Below are 23254 nucleotides of genomic sequence, written 5' to 3'. Positions count from 1 at the left end.
CTTCTGTCCCTTTGCTACTGTTTCATATACTTGCTGAATCTCCTTAGCTGTGTCTCTTGAAATAAAATGCGATTAGCTGAGACCAGAAGGGAGTTTTACATTTTGTCACCATTTGTAATTTTCCGTTTCCTGTGGAAAAGCATGCTCCCTCTGTTCCTATGTAATGCTTTTATTCTTGGATACGATTATTTTATGTTCCAGGATTCTTTGTCCATGAAAGCCTGTTTGAGCACTTTGGAGACAGTAGTTAAAGTAAATGTTTAATATAAAAGATATGCCTTTGTGTATTTCTGGTTTTGCTGAATTTTATTTATTGTTTTATCATTCAAGGATTCAAAACTGCTGTCAATGGCATATTCAGCTGTTGGAAAACTCTCCAGGTAACAGAAGCACCATTTAAGCAGTGGGACATGGAATAATTTTTCCAGAATAATCTGTTAATTTATCAGCAGCAAGCTTTATGCCACCTGCCAATTTTGCAGCTGAGCGTACAGTGCAGAGAAAAGCATTCTTCTTGTGACATCTCTAGAGGTGTAAAAAGAAATATGTTTTTAGCTGATAGCTTCTCTAGCAGTCATTAATGGCAGCTCATGAATTATGCACAGAATTTAAGAAATGGTTCCACTTTCTGGATTGGCAGAAACTTAAATTTAAGGAATGTACAGCAAAGACCAGAGGGGATGAAGCTAGACAAGTGGTATTTTCAGTGGTAATGCTGGTGACCTACATGATTGTCCATAGAAAATCTCTCTTTCCAAACTGTGTTAAGGCGGCATGTGCTGCTCCATGGTGGAAATGGATAAGATAGAGCAAACTTTCTGTGCCTGCTCTGTTTTGTTTGACAGTTAAAATGTGGGATGAGGGGAAGATCAGTGAAATGTGAAGCATTTCAATTTAAAAAACCAAAACCTTCATGAATTAAAATATCTTGTTTCAGCCGAATGCCTCAGCTTTTTACCAAGGATATAGCACTGGTACAGCAGTTTTTTGAAGCTTTATGCAAGGTGGGTGCTGATGGGGCTTTGGGAAATTGTTAAATTTTGTGCTGGTTTTGCTTAATTCTTGTCACTGCACACTGTAAAGTGAAAACTTCTGGTTTTGTACTGCAGGAAGATGCTGATACGAGGCTTGCCATTCAGGAGGCCTTGTCTATGATGGTTGGAGCATACAGTAACTTGGAAGGAGCCCAGCGTACCCTGATGGAAGCTCTTGTAGCTTCTTATTTAATAAAGGTATTTTCAGTGGAGTTAAAATTAAGTACCTTGAAAAAAGAGCTATTAATTATTTTCCTGTTTCCTGACACTTCCTGTTGCACACTTTTGGAACAGGTCTCCCTTTTCTTACTGAATGTATTGGCCTGTCTGGGAGAAGGGGGAGCGTGTATGCTCAGATGAAATATTTTTAATACGGTACAGTGGCTACAAGAAGGGTGACAATGCAGTTTTCTGTTTGTGTTCTGTTTTGCAAAGAAACAAAGCCATTGTGATTGCACTGTATGTTTCTCATAGTCTCCTCCTAAGAAAACTCTGAGAAGTAGATGCTTCAAGGGCAGTATCTTGTGAAATGCTTTGTGAAAGCAAGAGTTTGTTAGAAAGGTTCATTCACTGCTAAGTGGGGATTTCAGTGTGCTGTCTGATTTCTAACATTATAAGGCACCTGGGAACCTCCCCAGGACCTCAGCCTTGAGACACTAATCCAGAAGGAAGTGCACTTCACTGACTCTCTTACTTTACTATGGTGTTTCTGTCCAGAATTCCCCAGAGGTCTGGGTTTTCAGAAAGAGTGTTTTTTGTATACTCTGTGTTTGCATGGGTACTCAGGGTGACTGTGGAGGTATATGTATTTCTAGTGGTTGCACTAATAACTGTGTAAGATACTATTTTCATGTTGATGACTCTTTTGCCTGGGTGGTTGAGTGATCTAGGTCTCCAGGCAATACCATTTTGAGACTATCTGAACCCACCAGAGGGAATGACCACCCTAAGCTAATGTTTCTTTTCCACCCCTGGCTGCGCTGCTCATAAGCGCAGCTCTGTTTTGTGTGAACAGGTGATATATGTCATTCTTAATTTCAAAACTGGCTGGTTGGGGCAGTTCAGATGTCTAAGAATTAGCAATAACCCTGATTTATGATTCCCCAAAATGTGCATGTATTTAATTAAACATTTCATTCTCCACTTGTGTATGTATGAGAAGCTAGCTTTTCTTTTCCCTGTCTCCTGCCATATGAAGAGTTAGCAAGAACAGTATCTCAAAATGTCTAAACTCTTTGAGTCATATTGGTACCAGAGGACAAAACAGATAACCAATGATTTACAAATGGTAAGTCATTCGTGTGTTCATTTAAAACTCAACCGTATGTTTCTGTCTCTTCTCTTTAAGCCTGAAGTTCAAGTACGTCAAGTGGCTGTGAAATTTGCTAGCACAGTATTCCCTCCAGATCATATCCCTTCCAGATACTTACTCCTGTTAGCTGCAGGAGACCCGTAAGTTATTTTACTTTATTAGTTATTGTCAAGTATACATACACATACATATGTATATATTTGCATCCTGTATGTATTTGGATGAAGTATGAATGCATACATATCTGTGTACATATGTACATAAAAACACGCTCACTGAAAGTCAGGTATCATAATTTGGAAATTAACCTTTACATAGGGGCATTCTTGACAGTTCTGTGCAGAACTGTTACTATGCCTTATGGTCGTCTTTGGCTTGGATTCTTTCACTTGTTTCAGATGAACTGTTGTCACTAAAGTGCTTCATGTTAATGATCAATTGCAATTGCAAAGTAAAACTACATTGACTGAAATCAGCTGTACAGTGGCTAGAAATTGTTTTTTTCCTGGCAAATTCTATCAGTCTGTTTTTAGTTTGTATTTGCAAAGAGCCAGGAGCATGCACTTGTGAGAGTTGCCACTCTCTGCTGAGGAGTAGTTGATTCATTAAATCACAGTAATCATTTCATTTGCAGTTTTTTGTCACTGCAATTTAAGTGGTGGGGGTTTTTTCCAACTTACTTTTAATTGCTTGATTTTTGATGTGAGTAGCTATTATGTAACTAAGGAAAGCTAAACAGATCAATTACAGCACACTGCTGTGTCATTGCAGTGTCAGCACTGTTTTAGGAGTTGATCTTCCTCTAAGTAGATGGTGATAAACTGGGTAGCTATCAGCTGAAGCATGAATATAGGAAGCGGTGGGGAGGAGGAGCAGATAGGAAAACAAGGATGTGGGAACCAGGAACTGATGGTGAACACTAGCAGGATGTAAGAGGAGCAGAAGTAGGCTGATCCAGGCTGTTTTGCAGAGGCCACTCATCACTGTCCTTGTTCTTCCCCCTCTCTAAAATAAAAAAAAAATCATTAAAAGCTCTAATGCAAACTTTTTTCCTTTCCTTTCAAAAAACCCACTTCTCATTTAAAAACTCTTCTCTCTCCCCCAGCTTCCCAAGATACCTTATTGCTCATTAAAGGCCATTTGTACTGTGCAAATAACGTCTGTTTCTCATCTTTTCTTCTGAAAGGCGGGAGGAGGTACATGGAGAAGCCCAGCGGGTGCTGAGAACATTTCCTGGTAAAAATGAAAAGGAGAGTTCTGGGAAGCAGATGCCTTCCTTCCCTGAAATGGTCCATTACATTCAAGACAAGGTATGCTGCTTCTGTCCCAGTAAATGGCAAATAGATGCCTGATGCTCAGGCATGTAGTGAGTGTGGTATTCCCTTCCCTGTATCCATCTTCCTCACCTACACTGAGGAATAAAGTTAGCTAAAATCACAGTAAAGACCACACATAGTATTGTATTGCCAAGATTAGCACTCATCGTTATCTTCTGCTGGTAATAATTGCAAGACATCCAAGTGTTGAGTGACAGGGAGGCAGATCCTTGAACAAAGGGATTATTTTGTTGTGATGCTGTTTGTGCAGGAGATGTGTGGAGTGAGGAATCCAGTGTTCAAGGGTGATAATCCAGCATGTTTCACAAACACAGTTCGCTCACAAACACCTTCTTGAAGGGTCAGTGAAGATTACTCTCTGGTTGGGCTGGTGAAAAATAATATTGTGCACAAAACAGAAAAAAGATTCTAGGCTACGAAAGGAGATAGTGAAACAAGTGAAGAAGTTTGGTTTGTTAAAGGCTTAATTATTCATCTTCATTGCAATCTATGGAAATAATGGCCTTGTAAATAACCTTTGACAAGTCTAGTGGGATGATATGCCAAAAACTGTACCACTGAGTTTACCCTCACTGTTTGCACTGAGAGATCATCTGGAGAGGTGTTAAAATCTAGTCTGTGTTACACCCTTCTGTGTATAGTAGCTATACTAGGCTTATAAGCTTTAAAGAAGAGGTGGAAGGTCACTGACAATACTTTTTTTTCCTCTGATATTACACTTTTTTAAAAAATGTCAGTATGTAATATTGGAGCACATCTGGTTTTGCAACAGATCTGTGATAGCAGAACTCATACCTGAGAGATATCTTGTGAAATTTTGTATACTCTGCTGGTGGTGTACTCTGCTGGTGTACTCTGCTAGTGTATGAAGCATTTGAAGCTTTTTGAAAAAACTTGCTTTTGTCCAAAATACTGGTTATTCAAATAGATATAAAAAAATAAGAAACCAAGATTGAGTTTTAGGTAACACTATTAAATGCCTGTCCCCTTGCAGTTAATTTTTAAGTTTTCCTTCACTTCTGTAATGTCACTAAATAACTATGGGATCAGCCTAGTTTAATCACTACTGAGAAAAACAAGATTCCCTCAGTCCTAGGTGAATTTAAAAAAAAATTTTTTTGAGCACTTTTCAGTGCTTCTTACGTGTCCTGAAGGCATATTGAAAAGTGCTGGAAGTACATTTCTTTGGTTATCTTGAAGTGTGAATTTTCACGTATCATGAATAATCTGCAAGTGTTGAAGATGTTTGAGAACATTGTATGCATTGCTTGGCACATCAGGCTGAGGAGCAAAATTACTTTCCTGCATCAGTTAGCATGATCCTTCTCTCCCTCTGCAAGAAGGTATATGTGAAACAGTAGGACCTGATCTGCTGGGTATGGATGGGAACCCATTCTTCAAGGGAGTCATCTTCTGGTTCACTAATTCAGGTTTTCACTAATGGTTCTGGATGTCACTGAAGTTACAGTGCAGCAGAAGATCTGAGCATGTTAAGAGATTTTAAGATCTGTTGACTTCTGTGCAATGCCTTGTGTGTTTATTCAGATGCAAGGCTGCCTTGCTGAATCCAGCCCTAGCACTGATGTGCGTGTCGCCTAGAGAATACGGACATGCCTTTCTGCAGCGTTTGCAGTGGGTGTTATTGGAAACATTCTGTTCAGATGTTTTTCTGCTGGAATATTCCTGCTTGTCAGAGCTAACATTTCCATGGAAGGGAGTTGCTTACTTTCTGCAGCAGCCTTCTGCCTAGCAGTAGCAGGGTCTGAGAGACTCCATGAGCTGGGCTGGTGCAGCTCAGGGCACCCATCTCCCAGTACTGGGGAAACCTGGCTGCTCTGCAGCCTCTCCAGGCAGAGCTGCTATCTCAAAGCTTCCTGACTGCCTGCAGCTGGGGCTCCTCAGTTTGGAAGTTTGTAAGATACTTGTATTTAAATTCTAAAGCACTTCTTGTTTCCTGAGGGGAAGAAAGAATGTTGTCCTCCTCCAGCCTCCCCTGCTGTTCCCTCTCATGAATTCAGAGTTTCCACTTTCTGGGTTGATAGGGACATCGAGTTGATGGACCTAAATTATACTATTACCAAGGGCACTGTGCCCTTCTTGTTATAGAACTGTTGTACATTTTCAGTTGCTAAGTGGAGGATAAACATAGTTGCATCAGCAAAATTTCCTTGACCGTTCCAACACTTCTGCTGTTCATGGGTCTGGATGTTCCACTCTTAATATACTCTGTTGTTTAGGCCTCTCACCGAATGAAAACTCCAGCTAAATATATGACTGGAACTGCAGCGTTGCCTTTCAATCCTGCCACATTTGGAGAGGTAATTGTCTGGATTTACTTCCTTATATATGTCTCCCATTATTTATTTAGAGGATAGTGTAAGAAGCTAACTGTTACCATAAGTCACCCTACATTCTAAAATTCCTCTTATAAACAGATGTTGGGATTAACCCTCCTTCCTTTATCTGTCTGTCCTTAAATGGCAGTCTGAACGGGATTTTCATGGGGGGTTGGGAGGAATGTTCCCCAGAGAGCTGCTCCACTGCTTTCTGCAGTGTACCTAATGTAATAGCTTGTCAGAGGGAGAACCTGGCAATCCTGTGCAAAAGTCCCATTATACTTCTTGAGGCTGTTCTTTTCATAGCAGCTTCCCTGGCTTCAGTGATTTGTAGACACAAACTCAGATGCGATGCAAGGTCTGCATTAGCAAAGCGTGGGGTTGCATTTGTATGCATGCCAAATTGGTATAGGGTACAGGCTGAACTGCCTGCAAGGAGGTTGCATCAGCTGATGATAAACCAAAAGTCTGTGTATGACTTAATCTTTTGATAGTGATGGAGGCATTGTAGGGTTGTCTGCTTACACAGGTGTATTGCAGAAACTGATCCTAAGATTTGTTACACTTCATATTTGTACCTGTCTCCATGCTGACTCTTCTGTCTAGATTTGATAAAGAAGAAACTGTCTTGTTGTGGCTACATTAAATACAGCATATTCCGTCTCTTTTTTTTTTTCTCCTCCATGGTTTTGCAAATGCTCATGCACTCAGTATCCTGTGTTTTTCTCTTCTCTACTTAGATAGTTTTGTATCTGCGGATGTGTCTTGCTCACAGTGCAGGTGTGGTGCCAACCTCACAGAGCTTGGCAGATATGCAAGATCATGCTCCAGCCATTGGACGTTACATAAGAAACCTCATGTCTGGCAACCACATATCTTTCTCTTCCTCCTCCTCTTCAAAAAGTGCAGAAACCAACCCTGTACATGTATATATTGGCCTTCTTCAGCAGCTGTTAGCTGGTGTTGGAGGTAAGAAGCTGTGTGCAGCATCATCTTGAAGGAAAAAAGTCTTTTACTAGAAATGAGTCACCATGCCCACGGCTTTGAACTTGGCTGCAGCAATCACAGAGTTGCAACATGGACTATATACTCTTCAGTTTAAACTTGTTCTTTTCTATGCTGTTGCATAGGTGGGAGAAAGCAGGACAGTAAATTGCAGCATCAGTTGGCGTAATGCTTTAAAATTGTGAGGCCAGGCCATTGTCTGTAACAGCTACCTCACCAGTGAATGCTATGTCTTCGTCACTCGGATAATAGCAAACCTGCGACATGTAGCCTTAAAGCACTTGAATGCCTTTAGAACAAATTGCTATCAGAATATTTGCTTCTATTAGTTTCCCTAATATTTCTGAGAAATACTATACCTTATTATTTTGTATTGTTTGTTATGCCTAGTAAATTGCAAATTAATGCTTTGAAATGCCTGATACTTCGTAACCTCTTTTTATCACTGATTGTTAGATTGTTGTAAATACCACAATTGTTTAATAACCTGATTCTTTGATTACTGTTTAGGTTTGCCAGTCATGTATTGTCTTTTAGAAGTTGTGTCAGTGTATCCAGAAAAACTAGCCACCAGATTTGTAGACAAAATGGATTGGATAAAGGTATGTTGAAAACCCTTTCTTTGGTTTATTTTTTTGAGTGGAGGGGGTTTCGCATTAGCAAAATCTGGCATTTTCCCATGGTGCAATGGAGTATTATTTCCAGGTATGCACTTAATATGAAATGTGGTATTTCTGCTTACAGTCAACACCTCATGAGGTGTTATATGTAGCAGGGTAGGGAAAATTATTTTTTGGTCCTTTGGTGTTACTGATTTTGTTCATTGACCTACATGTTCTGGGTAATCTATGTCACTGATCGTGTTGGTATAGTCAGTCAGTTTTTCCCCTTGATTAGAAGATCCATTAAACAGCAAAAGAAAACTAAAAACAAAATTCTGAAAATTTTTGAAGGAATTGTTTAACAATGGGAAGGTTCAAGCGGGAAGGTGTGTGTAGCTTCTCAGAAAATGATGTGAATTAGATCCCCAATTGTTTTAGAGCGCTTACTGTGGAGGTTTTTTATTTTTTGTACTAGCCTCAAATGAAAAACCAGACAAACTGGGGCCTGCCGGGGAATAAACCAAAGAGAATTCTGCTTTCCCTAGATTCTTTTTTCAGGCAACTTTCTGCTTTTTCAGTATTTGCTTCAAGCATCCAGGATTTGCTAAGCTCTTACAGGTTGCCTTTGCTTTCATTGGGGGAATCTGGCAGAAAAAAAAACTTGGTCGAGTTAAAGAAAAATTAGAATGTGTTCTAATAATTTTTCCTGCTGATACCTGTGCTGCACTGCACTGTATAGTTTACCACATCTCATTTAAGGGCAGGTATGAACCTCAAAGGAGAGGACTTAAAAACATTTTCCTTTTCAGTATTGCTTATCATTTGCAGAAAAACCTTCATTTTCTTTGGACTGTTGTCCCTTTGCAAAATTAAGCTGCTAGGAGTGGTAACTGATACTACCTAGTTCCAGAAGTATTGTAAATCATCCTTTGTGTGATTTTGCTTTGCCAAGTGGAAGGAACAGGTCCAGGGGTTTTTTAGAAGTCAGCTATGTGATTTGATGCAAGTTTTGAGTTGAAGTTAGAGTTATGTTTCATGAGCCTGACAGATCTCATTTTCTTGTTTGTTTGCTTGGCTCATTTTTGCTGCCTTTGTGGTGGCCCAAGCCATTCAAAGATTTGGGTGTGAATTTTTCACGTGAGTGTGTTGCATTATACATCAAATTAATGGCAGAGGTAAGATTGTATCTTAACAAATGACCCAAGGCTTTCCAAATTGAACTTTTTAACACTTTAGATAATACAAGGTCTCTAATACAAGTGGATGAATTTACATTGAGAGCCATGATTTCCTGGACCCATTTTTTTTTGTCACCATTGGATTTAACTGGTTTAACCTCTTGAGGTTTTTTTTCCCTTTGATTAATACAAAGGAGATGGAAACCTCTAGTAGCTCAGGAAAAGTAGCATCTTGAAGGGTTTTTTTAGCTCAGTATGGATGCAAAATGTGGAAGCTCTAATCTGAAGACAAAATTTGGCCAACCATTCAGTCAGCCTGTTTAATGCAGAACTGGTGGGTAGCCCGCTTGTGGCTACTGGTAATCTTCCTCCTAAATGCTGTGTGTAGTGAATGCTTTGCTGAACTGAGTGCTTTGTTTCTTACTAAATGATAATGCTGTCAGTTTAAAGAGTGGTTTCTGAGTTCAGTACTATTTATGTAGCTGCACGATAGTTGTGCTTGTATATTGAAGCTCTGTATGAACAGACTGTATAAGAATCTGCTTCCATATTTTATGTTTTTTTTTAAAAACTGCAGAGCCTGATGAACACAAACAAAGAAGAAATGCGTGAGCTCGCAGCCCTGTTTTATTCTGTAGTGCTGTCTACCATGTCTGGAGATGAGCTTAGGGCATCCTTGGAGCAGCTGATCAAGATGACAAAAGACAACCATGTAACTACCTTCCTTTGTCTACTTCTTGTTTTTTCTCATGTCATGTAATTGATAGGAAGTCTAGATCTCACAGTACGTCCAGGACGTATTAGCCTTAATCTGAGTGTAAAATTAACTAGCTGACTTCCAGCTGGACAGTGAGAAGGGATTTTTGTTGTAGGTGAGTGCAACAGCTCTTTAAATAAATTAATCCCCAAAGCTGTTGTTAAGGTCAATAGGAGGGTTTTCTGGAGGCAGTTCCCAAGCAAAGCCAGCACTGTCGTGTATTTAACCAGTTTTAGCCAGCTAAATATTCCTCATCCCATTGAGCGGTAGTGGATCACACTACCCACCTCACTTTACCAATTCCTTATTCGTGAACAGCTACAGGTACCCGCGGAACTAAGAAAACGTTTCACGCGTTAAAAGTTTATCTCTCCCTCCCCTCCTGAGCCGTAGCTGCCTCCTGGCTCCTCATTGCCTCAGGGCCTTGTCCCGCCAGCAGCCTTTGCTGGGTGAGGGCTGGCTTCTCTCCTCCCACCCCACAGAAGTGCTGAGCAGCCTCCCTCTGCCGTATCACTGCTTGGTGGGCTGTCCTGCCTTCTCTCCTCTGGCAGCTCCTTCCCCCTCCCATTATCCTTATCTCTGCATTTTGCCATTACGAGCATGGAGACAGAGTCCTGAAAACAAAAGGGGCAGGTGTGTCTTGAAGCCTGAAAGGGAGGGAAAGTAGCAGCATTTTTAGGTTATATTTCCCCAAGATGTTTTTATATCAGTGTCTTCGAAGGACTTAGTGGGCCACCATTTTACACCAGCAGGTAACAGGCTCAACTGCTGACAAGAAGTGCTGATCGTTTTATGTTGTAATTTACAAACATGATTTATTTTGAGTCCGTGAAAGCTGTGTCTGTGAGCCAAAGCCATGTCATTACTCGGTTCTACATAGGGCACAGCTCCTGCGGTCACGAAGCCAGCACAGACAGGTGCCAGCCCCCCCACCGCTGCTTTCTGCCCCAGTCACCCGTGAAGCCATGGTTGACCTTTCACAGAACCTGGCTGAGAACAAAGAGGGATGTGAACCACGAAACAAGAAGCAGCAGGGTGTTCCCATGCATTTTTGAGTTAGAGTCAGTTAGAGCTCCGGTTTGCTGCGAAGGTACAAACCCAGTTCAATCAGTACAGCTAGGGGTGGGGGTGATCGCTAGTGGCCCAGTAAGGACTGCGGTGTAAATGGATAACTGAAGTGGAGACGGGGGAAGGACCCATCCTCAGCTGGCTTTGCTGCTGTGAGACCACAACGGGGAGCAGTCCCTGGTGGTCAAGCTGGGTTAAGGATCCCGCCCTGGCAGCACAGTTGCACTGATGCAACTTTTTGCAGGGTTGTGATAAAAAACAGATACATGAACCAATCTGAGTTTAAGCCCTGTCCCCTTCCTTTTTTAAAAAAAATTAAGGTAGCATTTAAGTCTCACAGCCTTATTTCTGCACAAAATCCTTCTGTTAGAATTCACCTGTGGGAATGAGCACTGTCATTAGGTAGTCTCAGCACCAAATCAGCATTGGAGAGATTAATGGTCTTGACATTTAATTATAATAATTAGGTTTCACAATCTGTGGCCTGCTGAACAGTGTAGAGACATTGCCTTCAGTATTCTTAGGTCAAGTGTGTTCTCATTCTTAGCAATGCAAACCTAGAGTAATTACTGCTTTTTACCAAAGAGTACATTTTGTTCTCTTAATTTGAGTATGTCCAGTTTTTAAGTAGAGACAGCACAGTATTATCTTAGTTCACCTTAACAAGTCTGTACTTACAATTCAGATAAGTTGGACTTTTTAATATTTTTTTTTGCCTGCCTACCAAGGAGTAGACTTTAGGAATGAGTGCTGGTGATAAATTCTTAATCTGTCCTCCTAAGCCTCTTCTACGTTTTCTTTATTTATCTTAAAGGACTCCATCCATCAGAGAGCACTACCAATATCAAACTCTGTTGTTGCATTATGTGTTAGAACTCTGTATTCTTCAGGGTGCCTTTGTCCATATGTGTTTTTATATCAGTGCTTTGTGCCAAGTGTTACTTGCTTTGAAAATGAGATTTTCTGCATTGTTGGTGTTGTCTGTAGAGCCCGGAGGTCCAGCATGGATCCTTGCTGGCTTTGGGATTTACGGTAGGAAGGTACTTGGCCAAAGGGAAAATCAGAACAATGGAGCTACATGACATAGAACAGCCAAACACTGCAGTCATGCCGGAACAAGAACAGCTCATAAAGTCGACAACAGAGACAATAGGTAACTTCCTGCCTAAGACTTTGCTGCATGTAACAGTTGTTTTTTCAACTACTGCAGGCTGAGGACTTTTCGAAGATATTCAGCCCATAGAAACTGTAATCTTGACTTCACTTTCTGTGATAGAATTTATAGCCTGTAAAAATGTCATCTGATTAGATGTATGGACATAACCCTTTTCAACAAGAATTAGGTGGACTCTTAGCTCATAGACCAACATAGCAAAATTGGGAGCGGTACCACTGCCTAGACATCTCTCAGTGTCTCCTTTCACTTTGATATTGTTGTAGCATAATGCTTCCTACTAGCTGTAGAGAACATAAACACTTTGCCTCTTGCACGGGTAAAATGTAAGTGCCTGCCTGCCTACTGCTAAATAATACAAAATCCAAGTCATCCTGTTTTGTTTTTTCCGGTAGGTTCTTTTCTGGACAGCACCTCTCCCTTCCTCGTGGTGGCTGCTTGTACAGCTCTTGGGGAGATTGGCAGGAACGGCCCCTTGCCAATCCCCAGCGAAGGAACAGGATTTACAAAGCTGCAACTTGTTGAAAGCTTATTGGCCCGAATCCCTTCCAGCAAGGAAACAAATAAGGCAAGACTTTGTAGTGCTGCTACGATTCTTGTTAATTTCTGGAATGCTCTGTCCCCAGGTTTATGTATTACCTACCAAACTCAACCTCGTTTTTTAAAGGTGTTAGGCTTATTGTTGGCTTTAGCAAGACAGAATTAGGCTAAGGGTTTCCAGAATTAAGCTAAGGGTTTTTCCTGTGTTGTCTAGCAGTTGATCACTTGTGCTTTCTATAGTCACAAGTAGGAGCTTAAGAGATGAAAACTATAAATGGTCATAATTTTAATTCAGGAAAAATGGGAATATTTTCTTTTACCTGGAAATAATCCTCAAAGGTAACAGGACATATGTTTTGATCTGTGTTTTGGAAGAGTGGTGCACCGATTGATCTAATAAGTCACTTGCACGTCTAACTTCTGGTACCTTAAGTGAAGCTTCAGCAAGGGTGAGGAAGAGTGGGTGTAAAGTGTATCTCCTGGACTTATAGGAAGGTTATGTGATGGTGTTGGTTTTTTTTTTTTGTATTTAAGATGAAGGAACGAGCAATACAAACACTAGGTTACTTCCCAGTGGGAGATGAAGATTTTCCCCACCAGAAGCTACTGTTGCAGGGTTTAATGGATTCTGTGGAGGTGAGGCACGATTAATGTATTACTCTTTATACTGCAGTGAGTATTTCTATTTGAATGCTTTTTATATACTCTAGAGCCAGGTTTACAAGGGGAGCTGTCTTTTTGTAATAGTGCCTCTGGGTTTTTTAAAACTGTCTTGAAATAGAGAGCAGAGGTAGGTTTGGGACTTATAAAATGTTTTATGCCACAGTTTAAAAACTTGCCGGTCGAGGTCTCTGCCCCAGTCTCTGAGATGAGTATGTGTTCCCTTTCAGGAGGACTACCTGTATGTATAAAATCTTAAGAGCTTATAGTAATGAAACCATAGGTCTGTACTTTGGCCTTCGAAAGTACTCTAAAAGTACTTAATATAAATACACCTTCTTTTTCATCTGAACTACATCAGCTGATACAACTCACTTGAATTAGAAGCTTTGTTTATAGGAATATATTTATCTGTTGTCAGTCTAAATGCATCAGTGTAGTACACTGTGTTCTTTCGCAGTACTTCAGAGCTGCTACACATATTGCAATATACCAGCCAGCGAAGTTAAAAAGTCAAGGAGCTTTTTCAGTGTTCTTCATTTACCACTTATCTTTCTTCCTTTTTCATACAGACATAAGATTCAGCATTGTAGAAGCAGCTATTGAGTATCGGACAGGCTGCCTTTGCCAAGTCCCCCAATCTGAGGTGATCATCAGATAGTAACACAAGAATAGTAACACAAGAATAGTAACACATTAAAATGTTTCTAAGTGTCATGTTTATCTCCCCTGACTGCTTAGGGACATTACGGCTTCCTTTAGAAAATGTACTTGAAAAAGACCAATTTATCTTCAATTGCAGGAAGCTAAGGGCTTGCTTCACCAAATGCCTGAGCATTTTGTACTTGCAGAGAGTAAGGAAAGCAATCAAGGAGGTACTCAGCAGGTTTGGAAATTGGTTCTTATGACTCAAGATTCATCATAAGTAATGACAAAAAATTGGCAGAGTTCTGCACATTCTGTTCCTGAGGGCTTAGAGAATAATGGAAAGAAGACAGAGAAGCGAAGCAAAGTATTGTCTGAATTCATTTAATGTGAAAAACAAATTTGTGCATCTCTTAGTAATGATCAACTTCTGGATAGAATTACAGGATAATCTTTTACCACTGCATACTATAACAAAGCCACAGTCATTTTCCTTAATAACTGGCAGTCTTGTTCTAACTTTGTTTTATTTTCATCCTGTCCCTCCAATTTTTTCTGTTCACTAAGTTGAACTTTTGCAGAGACTAGCAAATGCTTTGTAGGAGGTATGCTTTAAAAATAAGCACGGAAATCTTAGCTCTTACCATTTGTTTTGGAGAGTTTGACATTGGTTCAGTTTCCATCAATTTCAGTTGGTCTGAGGTGCCACATGTTCTCAGAAGCTTACCAAAAGAGTGATCTTACTGCAAATTGTGTGATAATTGGGGTAAGGAGAGAGACTGTGGTTTTGTGGAGTGAGTGCGAAAAGGTGTGTGTTTGGTGAATGTTTAATTAGCACTGTCAGTGAGGGTCTGTTGTGTTTTTCAGGCCAAACAAATAGAACTGCAGTTCACCGTTGGTGAAGCTATTACCAGTGCTGCTGTAGGAACCAGCTCCGTGGCTGCACGTGATGCGTGGACAGTCACAGAGGAGGAATATACCCCTCCTTCAGGTATGTCTTCCTAATACAAGGGCTGGGTTGAAGAACGTAAAATCTCACAGTTCTGGGCTAACACTGGGCTCCATAACTTTATTTTTGTGGTGTTTGATTTATAACAGTAGCAGTAAGACACATTTTTTGTTTGTTAATGCACTGCTGTCCTGGTTTCAGCTGGGATAGAGTTAACTGTCTTCCTAGTAGCTGGTACAGTGCTGTGTTTTGAGTTCAGTATGCGAAGAATGTTGATAACACACTGATGTTTTCAGTTGTTGCTCAGTAGTGTTTAGACTATCGTCAAGGATTTTTCAGCTTCTCATGCCCAGCCAGGGCACCTGACCCAAACTGGCCAACGGTGTATTCCATACCATGGGACGTCCCATCCAGTTTAGGAACTGGGAAGGGGGGGGCGGGCAGGGAATCGCCGCTCGGGGACTGGCTGGGTGTCAGTCGGCAGGTGGTGAGCAATTGCCCTGCGCATCATTTGTACATTCCAATCCTTTTATTACTACTGTTGTCATTTTATTAGTGTTATCATTATCATTATTAGTTTCTTCTTTTCTGTTCTATTAAACCGTTCTTATCTCAACCCAGGAGTTTTACTTCTTTTCCCGATTTTCTCCCCCATCCCACTGGATGGGGGGGGAGTGAGTGAGCGGCTGCGTGGTGCTTAGTTGCTGGCTGGGGTGAAACCACGACAACTGCTCAGTATTCTGCAATACTGATTATATACAGGTCATTTCACCTCTTCAAGTCCATCTGCTCAGAGGGTAGAAGACTTTATTTCATGTGCTGTTTAAATAGCTTCTTGCTGAAACCTAATTTATTGCCACTTGACACTGCATTTGTTTTGTTTTTTTCATTTTGGTTTGCTATTTTGGGTTAGTTTTAGGTTTAACATACACAAACCTTTTAAAATACTTTGAAGCCTGCACTGGAAAACAGGGTTATAAAATTAAATTGCAAGTCTTTTTCCAACAACTTGGAGTGATATGATTAAGTGACATTTATATGCAGTAAATGCAGAGATTTTACTTAAGGACTAAGATTCTGAACCCTTTGAAATACAAGAATGACAAAATGCTAGCTTCAAAACAGGGAGCTGTAAATATCAGCCTCAGACCTACAAACAGGTGTTTTAATATTGTGAGAGTGGTCTTAGGTCTCTAGTGTACACAAAGCTGAGCATGTGTGGAATGGGGTAGAAACCAAACCCTGCCGTTGCTCCAGTATTTTTGAGTCCTAACAAAAAAAAAAAAGTACTGCACTGAGTCTTACACAGTATGAGTGGTACCTCTTCATGGCCACAGGCTCTGAAACACTTTCATGAAGGGTTAGGAGGAGTCTGGTCAGTGTTTCTGTTAGGAGAAATACTTTCCCAGTGACTCCAGTGAAGGCTTTTCCTAAATAAGCAGAGATTAAGCCGTCACCTGAGTACTCTTGGGCTGATTAGGTTTTTCATTGCCACAGCATGTTATATTGAAATTACACATGGGTGTGACCGATCCTCAAAGCTTCCCCCCTCCCCTCTACCTTTCTTTCTTTCATACAGATTTGAAAGTGAATGACGTGGTTCCCTGGGTCCTAGACCTTATTTTGAGCAAGCACATTATCAGCCCGAACCCACATGTAAGGCAGGCAGCTTGCATCTGGCTTCTGTCAATGGTGAAGAAGCTGAGTACACACAAAGCAATTAAGGTAAGAAGTACATCCTTTCCAACACTGGCTCCTTGTCCCTGTTTTTGCTTCTCTCCTCCTTTCTGTCCCTTCCTTCCCCTTCACTTCCATTGCCTCATTCCCCCTAGTGCTGCTGCAGTCCTTACTGAGGTCTTTTCAAGACACGGCTTATCTTTTGTTACTAGAGGAACATACTAACTGGCATATGAACGAGGCTGTTTGGCACCTTTGTAAACATCTGACTTGCACTCTAGTCCGAGTGAGCTTAGTGTAAATAGCTGTTGTAAGATGAAGTAGCAGTACATCTTCCCTTGAGAAGAAGAGGTTGGTGTCTGTATAGTTTTTAGGATTTTTTTCTGGAAAATATTAAAAGCAGGTCTAGGAGGAGAAGAAGGGGGAGGACTAGATGGAATTCCTGGACTCATTTGTGTCACAGAGTTTATCACAACTTTGGTACCTAGGAGCAGTTGTGTGCTTCATGTACTGTGTATTTTTGGTACGCTTTGATGAAAACTTTATACTTAGGGTACTTGTCTGTAACAAGAGAATGTGAAAGGACCAATACAAGGACTTAATAAAGTATTCCCAACCAAAATGCCGTCTCTCTGCATAGAGGTACTACAGACTGTGATGGGACCATGTAACCATTTTGTGCTCTCCAGCTAATGATAAAGAGCTTTGGGACAATAGGTGCTTTGCAAATGTAAGCTGTTACATGTAGAACCTTGCCAGATATTACACTTGTCTAAACAATGGACCTCGTGGGAGGTGGCAAAATCCACTAGTTTGCGGATGAAGAAAAGATGTCCTCACACAGAGGATAGCCCCATCTGGCTGCAAACTGGATTTTTGACACATTACTGCCATGTATTAGACAAGGAAAATAAAATGTGTGGCTTACTAATGGCATAGTAGCTGTAAAAGGGTGCTGGACAAATAACTGTTCTCTTCTGTGAATGTCAGGCTGCTGCTTACCTGTCTGGAAAGGAGGGCAGTTCATGTTGCAGGTGAAGCTCAAATAGGCAACTCCATTGATACAGTAGCCTCTGTTTATCTGTTAGGAACTTGCCTTGAGACCAGACAAAGGATCCAAAGCCTGAGATAAAAATAATGTCCTTTTTTCTCCTCTTACAGTCTCATCTCAAGGATATTCAAAGTGCATTTGTTTCAATTCTGTCAGATAGTGATGGTAAGTACTAACACATCTTACGAGTTGTGTCTTTTGGGAGGCTTTTAACAGAACAGAGGGAATTTTTGAACAGGCAGGAGGTCACCTACATCCTCTCTGTCAGTCGGCATTGAAAGATGACTGTAGAAACATCCCATTTCTGATGTAGTAGGAATGATTTCTTTTCCAGACATTGCATGTAGAGATAAACACAGCTTTTTTCTGCGCTTTGCTAGCCAAGCACAAATGTTTTTCTGCATTTGCCCCTTCAGTTTCTGTAATAACAGAAACTGTTCGGTGGTGGTACTTCTGCTCTGCTTTGGGCAGCAAGATGCGTATCACAGAGTTCTGCATGGACAGGAATTCTAAGCCCTCTTTAAGCTAGCAGATTTTGACTTACAGGTCTACCCATGGCCGCTAGTGGAAAGGGTGGCATCCAGCAGCCTATCCGAAGCTCACTGAAGTTGAAGAGAGTATTACCATTAACTTTGCTGAATTTCAGGGGCCAGCAGGGTGTCAGAATACCTGTGGCTCTTGGAACTCTCTGTGTTATATCAAAACATGCAGTGACAATATTAACACGAAGATGTCACCTAATTTGATGGGGAGTATGCATTCAGAACAAATTGCTGCTTCAGGATGCAAAGCTTGTGCTTTGCCAGACTAGATCTGCTCTAAAGTGGAGAGCTGTGAAGAGCTCCATTTGCTAGATCATGATTTTGCTTGACTCTTGTTTTTGAAATTTGTGTGTTACTTAATTACATACTTACCTTTAATTTTACATTGTAAAATCTCTTGCAGAGCTTAGTCAAGATGTTGCTTCAAAAGGTCTTGGGCTGATATATGAACTAGGAAGTGAACAGGATCAGCAAGAGCTAGTCACCACACTTGTTGATACCCTTATGACTGGGAAAAGGTACAGTGAGCTCAGAACACAGTGAGAGAGTACTCTGAGCTATGTGTCTGATGGGAATAAAAATGTGCCTCTCTTGTGTGTGGAAAGGGATGTTTTGTGGCCAAGGGCAAATCAATATCCATATATTCCCAGTGGGTCAAACTGGGACATTTCTTGATTCAGCTTAGACTTTGTTGTGACTGAAGTTGTTCTGGTTTTGTTCCATTCAACAACGCTTCAAAATAATGATTCAGTCCTGATTCAAGCAGTTCAAATCTGTTGGGGTTTGGTTAGATTTCCTACTGGCTGCATTGTGTAATTGTAAAGGACAATGACCAATTGCAGCAACTCTGCACAATGTGAGTATTGCAGAAGAGGGGACTTGCTTGTGCCTGAAATGTACCTTTTGCTGAGAAACTGTTGTTAACAGTCACTTGTCAGCTTTGGAGAGAAAAATTCTGGTCTTCCAGGACTCTTGGCTAGTAATTATGTCAGTCAGTGCTCTTTAACAACCTACTCCTGTGTAACTTGGTGTGGGTGTGGCCACTATGAATGACAAAATCGTAGGCTGGGAGCGTGGGAATCCAGTGGTGGTAAACAGGAAGAGATTAGATGAATAGAAATTGTATTTTTTAATTTTGAAGTAGAGATTTGCTGTCTATTATATGACTTGTGTCTGGGCAGAAATAAAAAGCCATCATTCAGTGTTTTGACTTTTTACCTTCTGACTGCACAGCAAAACTTTCTGCAGCATCTCCTTAACATTACACATGATGCAGGTTAATGAAATTCCTTGCACTGTGTGTGGCTTTGCACACCTGTGTGTTTTTTATGGGATTGGAACTGAAAGAACAAGAAGTTACTGAGTTAATAAAGCAAAACAAATTAACTTGTTCGGTAGCATGCAGACAATTCAAGGGTAGAGTTTGCTGAAGCTAATACTGGACTTTTTTTCTACCAGAGCCAAACATGAGATGACTGGAGAAACTGTGGTGTTTCAGGGTGGCCTGAGCAAAACCCCAGATGGGTAAGTTTACTGACAGTCTCAATGACAGACACACAGTCAGTGCTGAAACAGTATTCCCTTGCTTATAAATCTGCTTCCTGAGGTTTTTGTTCCTTCTTGTTCTCTAAGTTACCAAGGCTATTTTCTTCTAGTACAGATAGGGTATTCACTCCTCTCTCTCTCTCTCTCCTTTAGGCTGTGATTTGACTATAGCTCTAGCTATTATGGCATTTGTGTAGCTAAAAATAGTGACACTGATTTCCCTTCTGCTTTCCAAAGTCAAGGCCTGTCTACCTACAAGGAGCTTTGTTCACTGGCGAGTGATCTCAATCAACCAGACCTGGTGTACAAATTCATGAATCTGGCCAATCATCATGCCATGTGGAATTCTCGGAAGGTAATTTGCTGCTTTCATGCCGCTTTCATTCCCACTGTGAACTCTGGAAACAACAACTGCATTTCTTTAGCTCTGGTTATGTGATCTGTGGATAACTGTAGGTGGAGGCCATTTGTTCACACTTTGGTGTCAGGTCCAGTGCAAAGGTACCAGCCTGTGAAACAAATTTAGGATTACTTGAAATTCTTACAAAAAGAATTGGTATCACAAGGTTCATGTCATCCTACATTCCCCTCTGAATCAACTGTGATCCTTTGCTCGTACTTTTGAGTGTGCTTAGATGCCAGGTCTTGATGTGTTCAAACAGTGAGATAATACTTTCAAAACTGGATGAATTTTCAGATGCCAGATAAAGTGACCTTTTACGTAAAAAGACAGAGCAAGGAGTATTCAGCAATAAGTTGCTAAAAAGCCAGCTGACAATACACCAGTTTAATCACTGTTGTCAGAAGTCTCCTTTTTCAACTCAAGTCTTGATATTTTAAAGCTACTGGGACCTTTCACAAAGCCAAAATACTATTGGATCCACTTCCTGCCAAAAAAAGCAGCAGCATAAATTTGAAGATTTAAGTATACTTTTCAGAGCTTTAACCTGGGGACTTTTTCACGGGCTTTACGTAAGCATGGAAGAACTTGTTTTGTCCCTGGGAGCAGGCAGAGCTCCTTTCATGTGCTTTCATGCAGAAGACCCAGGTAGCTGCATCTACTGTATTGCACCTTTCATGCTTGCTACCTGAGGTTTTGAGTCTTTGGCAACACCACTTAGTGCAAAAAACAAACCCCAGCATTAACTTTCATCCAGAGTTTGACAAGTCAGCATGTCTCTCGAGATTTCCCTGTCTTGGCACTGGGACTTCAGAAGCACAGGAGCAGAGTTAGGTTCCTGAACCTTGTGGAATTTCACCAGCTAGGATGAATCAAGAAAATCCACTCAGCAACTGTAGGTTGACCTTTGGCATTTGAGGAATTTGGAGAATCATTTAAGTTGAAGGAGGCATCTGGAAGTCTGTGCTCCAAACGTCCACACAAGGGCTAGGCACAGCAAGCAGTTCAGAGCCTTGCAGGTGATGCCTCCCTTTTCCTTACACTTAATGCAGCCTCTTGCTCATCAGAGCAGTGGTCCTAACTAAGAGCGTGTTTTTTATTACTCTTCATTTTCTAGACTAACCCAGACAGCACACACTGTCCTGTGAAATCCCTAGCATGGGGTTTTAAGTGGCAGCTTTTGACACTGCAAGTCAGGAAACATGAAGTCATTAGAGGCAGTCACTGCACTGCCTGTATTGAGCAATTTCTTTTTGGGCTATCCTGCCAAATCCCACGGGACTTCACGAGCAAAGGGCGAGCATTAGTTCCACTGTGTTAGAATTGACAGTGGAATTGACAGTGTTGGAGAAAGAAAAAAGAGTATGGAAGAATACTTGAGTTTAAAGTAAATATAGACACACGCAAAATGATAATCCTCAGAAATTTCAGGTTGTAGGGCTAAGGTAGAGTTGTTTTATTTTTAGTTTTTCAGTTCCTAAGTTATTCTAGTTCTTTTAAATGCAGAAGAGTTCTAGGGAAGCAGTGGCCCACCCTCACCAGTTTTTTTGAGAAAGAATCTCTTTCAGAGGAACATACTCCAATCTTCATTGTTGAAATTCTGCACCACCACTCTTGCAAATGAGATCAATTGGTATTTTGAAATGAAGGTTGGAGAGAAGGAAGTTTTGAAGTAGTATGTTGTCTGCTGAGTGTGATTGTATACTTGAGATCACTGTGGTACTGTGGCACTGATGCAGGGCTAATTCTGGTACCATTCTAGGCCTTTTAATTTGGTCTAAATCTAAACTCTGTCAGTCCACTCTGCCACTGACTGTGGCGTGCCCAGGAGCAATAACTGAGTGAGTGAGCAGATTGTTTCAACAAATACTCTTTTGTCATCATTTCAGGGAGCAGCTTTTGGTTTCAATGTGATAGCTGCCAAGGCTGGAGAGCAGCTGGCTCCATTTTTGCCCCAGCTTCTTCCCCGGCTCTACCGTTACCAGTTTGACCCTAACCTGGGCATTCGACAGGCAATGACCAGCATTTGGAATGCCTTGGTCACTGACAAGTCAATGGTGAGTGAGCAGCGAAGTGCAGAGTGGTGGGTTTGCTGCTAGCCAGCAGCACCTCAGAGGTTGTCACAGGACAGTTGCATCTTGTGAAAGGAGGGGCTGTGCAGAAAGGGTTGAGGTATTGTCCTACAGGGAAAGAGGTGCTTGAATCCATGGATGAGCTGGAGGATGCGCAGAGGTTTTGCACTGTCTCTTACATATGAAAGGATGTTGCAGACCTTGTTTGTGCTGCCAGTATTCAAGTTTATGATCTACTTTACTTAAAGTGAGGTCTTTCCACACTTCAATATTGCTTTGATATTGCTTGTGAGAAGCTTTTCAGGAATCCTTGTGGTCTAAGATGCCCTTCCTAGAGCAAGAGCATCTAAGTAGAAGGACTGAGGGCCTTTCCTCCTTTCTTGTCATCTCTGTCACAGCGTTAAGCCCTGAAGCAGTGCAGAGAAAGGCATGTCTAAAGCAAAGTCAGAGTAAGTTTATGTGTAGTCAGCTCTGGCAAGCATTAGTTATCTCCTGTGGCTGGAAGCAGATTGTATTGTCCAAAAGGACTTTTTTTTTTTTTTTTTTTTTTTCAGAATACAGGACAAGGATGCATGGTCCATGCTTGTTTCATGATTTTTCCTTTTTTTAATAATAGGTTGATAAGTACATGAAGGAAATTCTTGAGGATTTGATCAGTAACCTAACCAGCAGTCTGTGGAGGATCAGGGAATCCAGGTATTGCTAGGAAAAGTAACAGATTTTTCTTTGAACTCTCTTCTTTTCTTCACCATAAACTTATTAACCTGAAGAAGTTGAGGGGGGACAGAGGACACGTCTTTTCAGCAGGATAGAGCCATCCTGTAGTCTGCATTTAAGTGTGATACAATCTTGATGGTATTTGCTTCATTGAGCCTGAAATTTTTTATTGCATGTAGCTTGAGCATGATACTAAACAACGTCCTCTGAAGGAGGAGTTTTCTGGTCACAAAGTGCTATCCTTGGACCTGAAATAATTGCTTGCAGTCTGGCCATATACATACTTGGCAGCAGGATGCCAGTCGCTATAGGATTTTTAATAAACTGCTTTTTGTTTATAATGGTTTGTAGTTATGCTGTATTGAAAACTTCCACTTTAATTTCAATTCCAGGCTTTAGACCATTTTGTTTTGTTCTTATCCTGTACTTACAGAAAAGAAATCTGAAACAATTTTGTAACTGGAATGTTTGTAACAGCAATTTTCACCACAGCAGCCTTTCTCACTTGCTGTCACCTGATTCACTGACTGGCTGAATGTCTTTTTCTCAGCTAAAGGAGACGTTCTTATGACAGAGTAGATTTAGGGTTTGAGGAAAATAAGGAATAAGAAACAGTTCTCATTTTTTTAACCATTTACTTATATTTGTAAACA

The 23254-nt window shown here is 40.9% G+C and overlaps 1 protein-coding gene across 7 annotated transcripts in view; it reads left to right on the top strand.

The window, feature by feature from the left end:
- Positions 1 to 23254, top strand: part of ECPAS (Ecm29 proteasome adaptor and scaffold) — a 66421-nt gene that overhangs the window by 25325 nt on the left and 17842 nt on the right. For all 7 annotated transcript variants that reach the window (XM_075019391.1, XM_075019389.1, XM_075019392.1 and 4 more), the window contains 20 exons: positions 331 to 380; positions 938 to 1004; positions 1110 to 1232; positions 2383 to 2486; positions 3533 to 3656; positions 5921 to 6001; positions 6760 to 6988; positions 7535 to 7626; positions 9382 to 9516; positions 11617 to 11782; positions 12199 to 12371; positions 12878 to 12979; positions 14516 to 14639; positions 16177 to 16322; positions 17436 to 17490; positions 18271 to 18385; positions 19326 to 19391; positions 19650 to 19767; positions 21702 to 21869; positions 22501 to 22580. In XM_075019391.1, coding sequence (XP_074875492.1) covers positions 331 to 380; positions 938 to 1004; positions 1110 to 1232; positions 2383 to 2486; positions 3533 to 3656; positions 5921 to 6001; positions 6760 to 6988; positions 7535 to 7626; positions 9382 to 9516; positions 11617 to 11782; positions 12199 to 12371; positions 12878 to 12979; positions 14516 to 14639; positions 16177 to 16322; positions 17436 to 17490; positions 18271 to 18385; positions 19326 to 19391; positions 19650 to 19767; positions 21702 to 21869; positions 22501 to 22580 — 2318 coding nt within the window. The remainder of the gene's footprint in view (positions 1 to 330; positions 381 to 937; positions 1005 to 1109; positions 1233 to 2382; positions 2487 to 3532; positions 3657 to 5920; positions 6002 to 6759; positions 6989 to 7534; positions 7627 to 9381; positions 9517 to 11616; positions 11783 to 12198; positions 12372 to 12877; positions 12980 to 14515; positions 14640 to 16176; positions 16323 to 17435; positions 17491 to 18270; positions 18386 to 19325; positions 19392 to 19649; positions 19768 to 21701; positions 21870 to 22500; positions 22581 to 23254) is intronic.

The sequence above is a fragment of the Buteo buteo genome, chromosome Z (assembly GCF_964188355.1).
Source record: "Buteo buteo chromosome Z, bButBut1.hap1.1, whole genome shotgun sequence".
In the NCBI taxonomy this organism is placed as follows: Eukaryota; Metazoa; Chordata; class Aves; order Accipitriformes; family Accipitridae; genus Buteo; species Buteo buteo.
The sequence above is the reverse complement of the archived record's forward strand: the minus strand, read 5'-3'. Positions and strand labels throughout refer to the sequence as shown.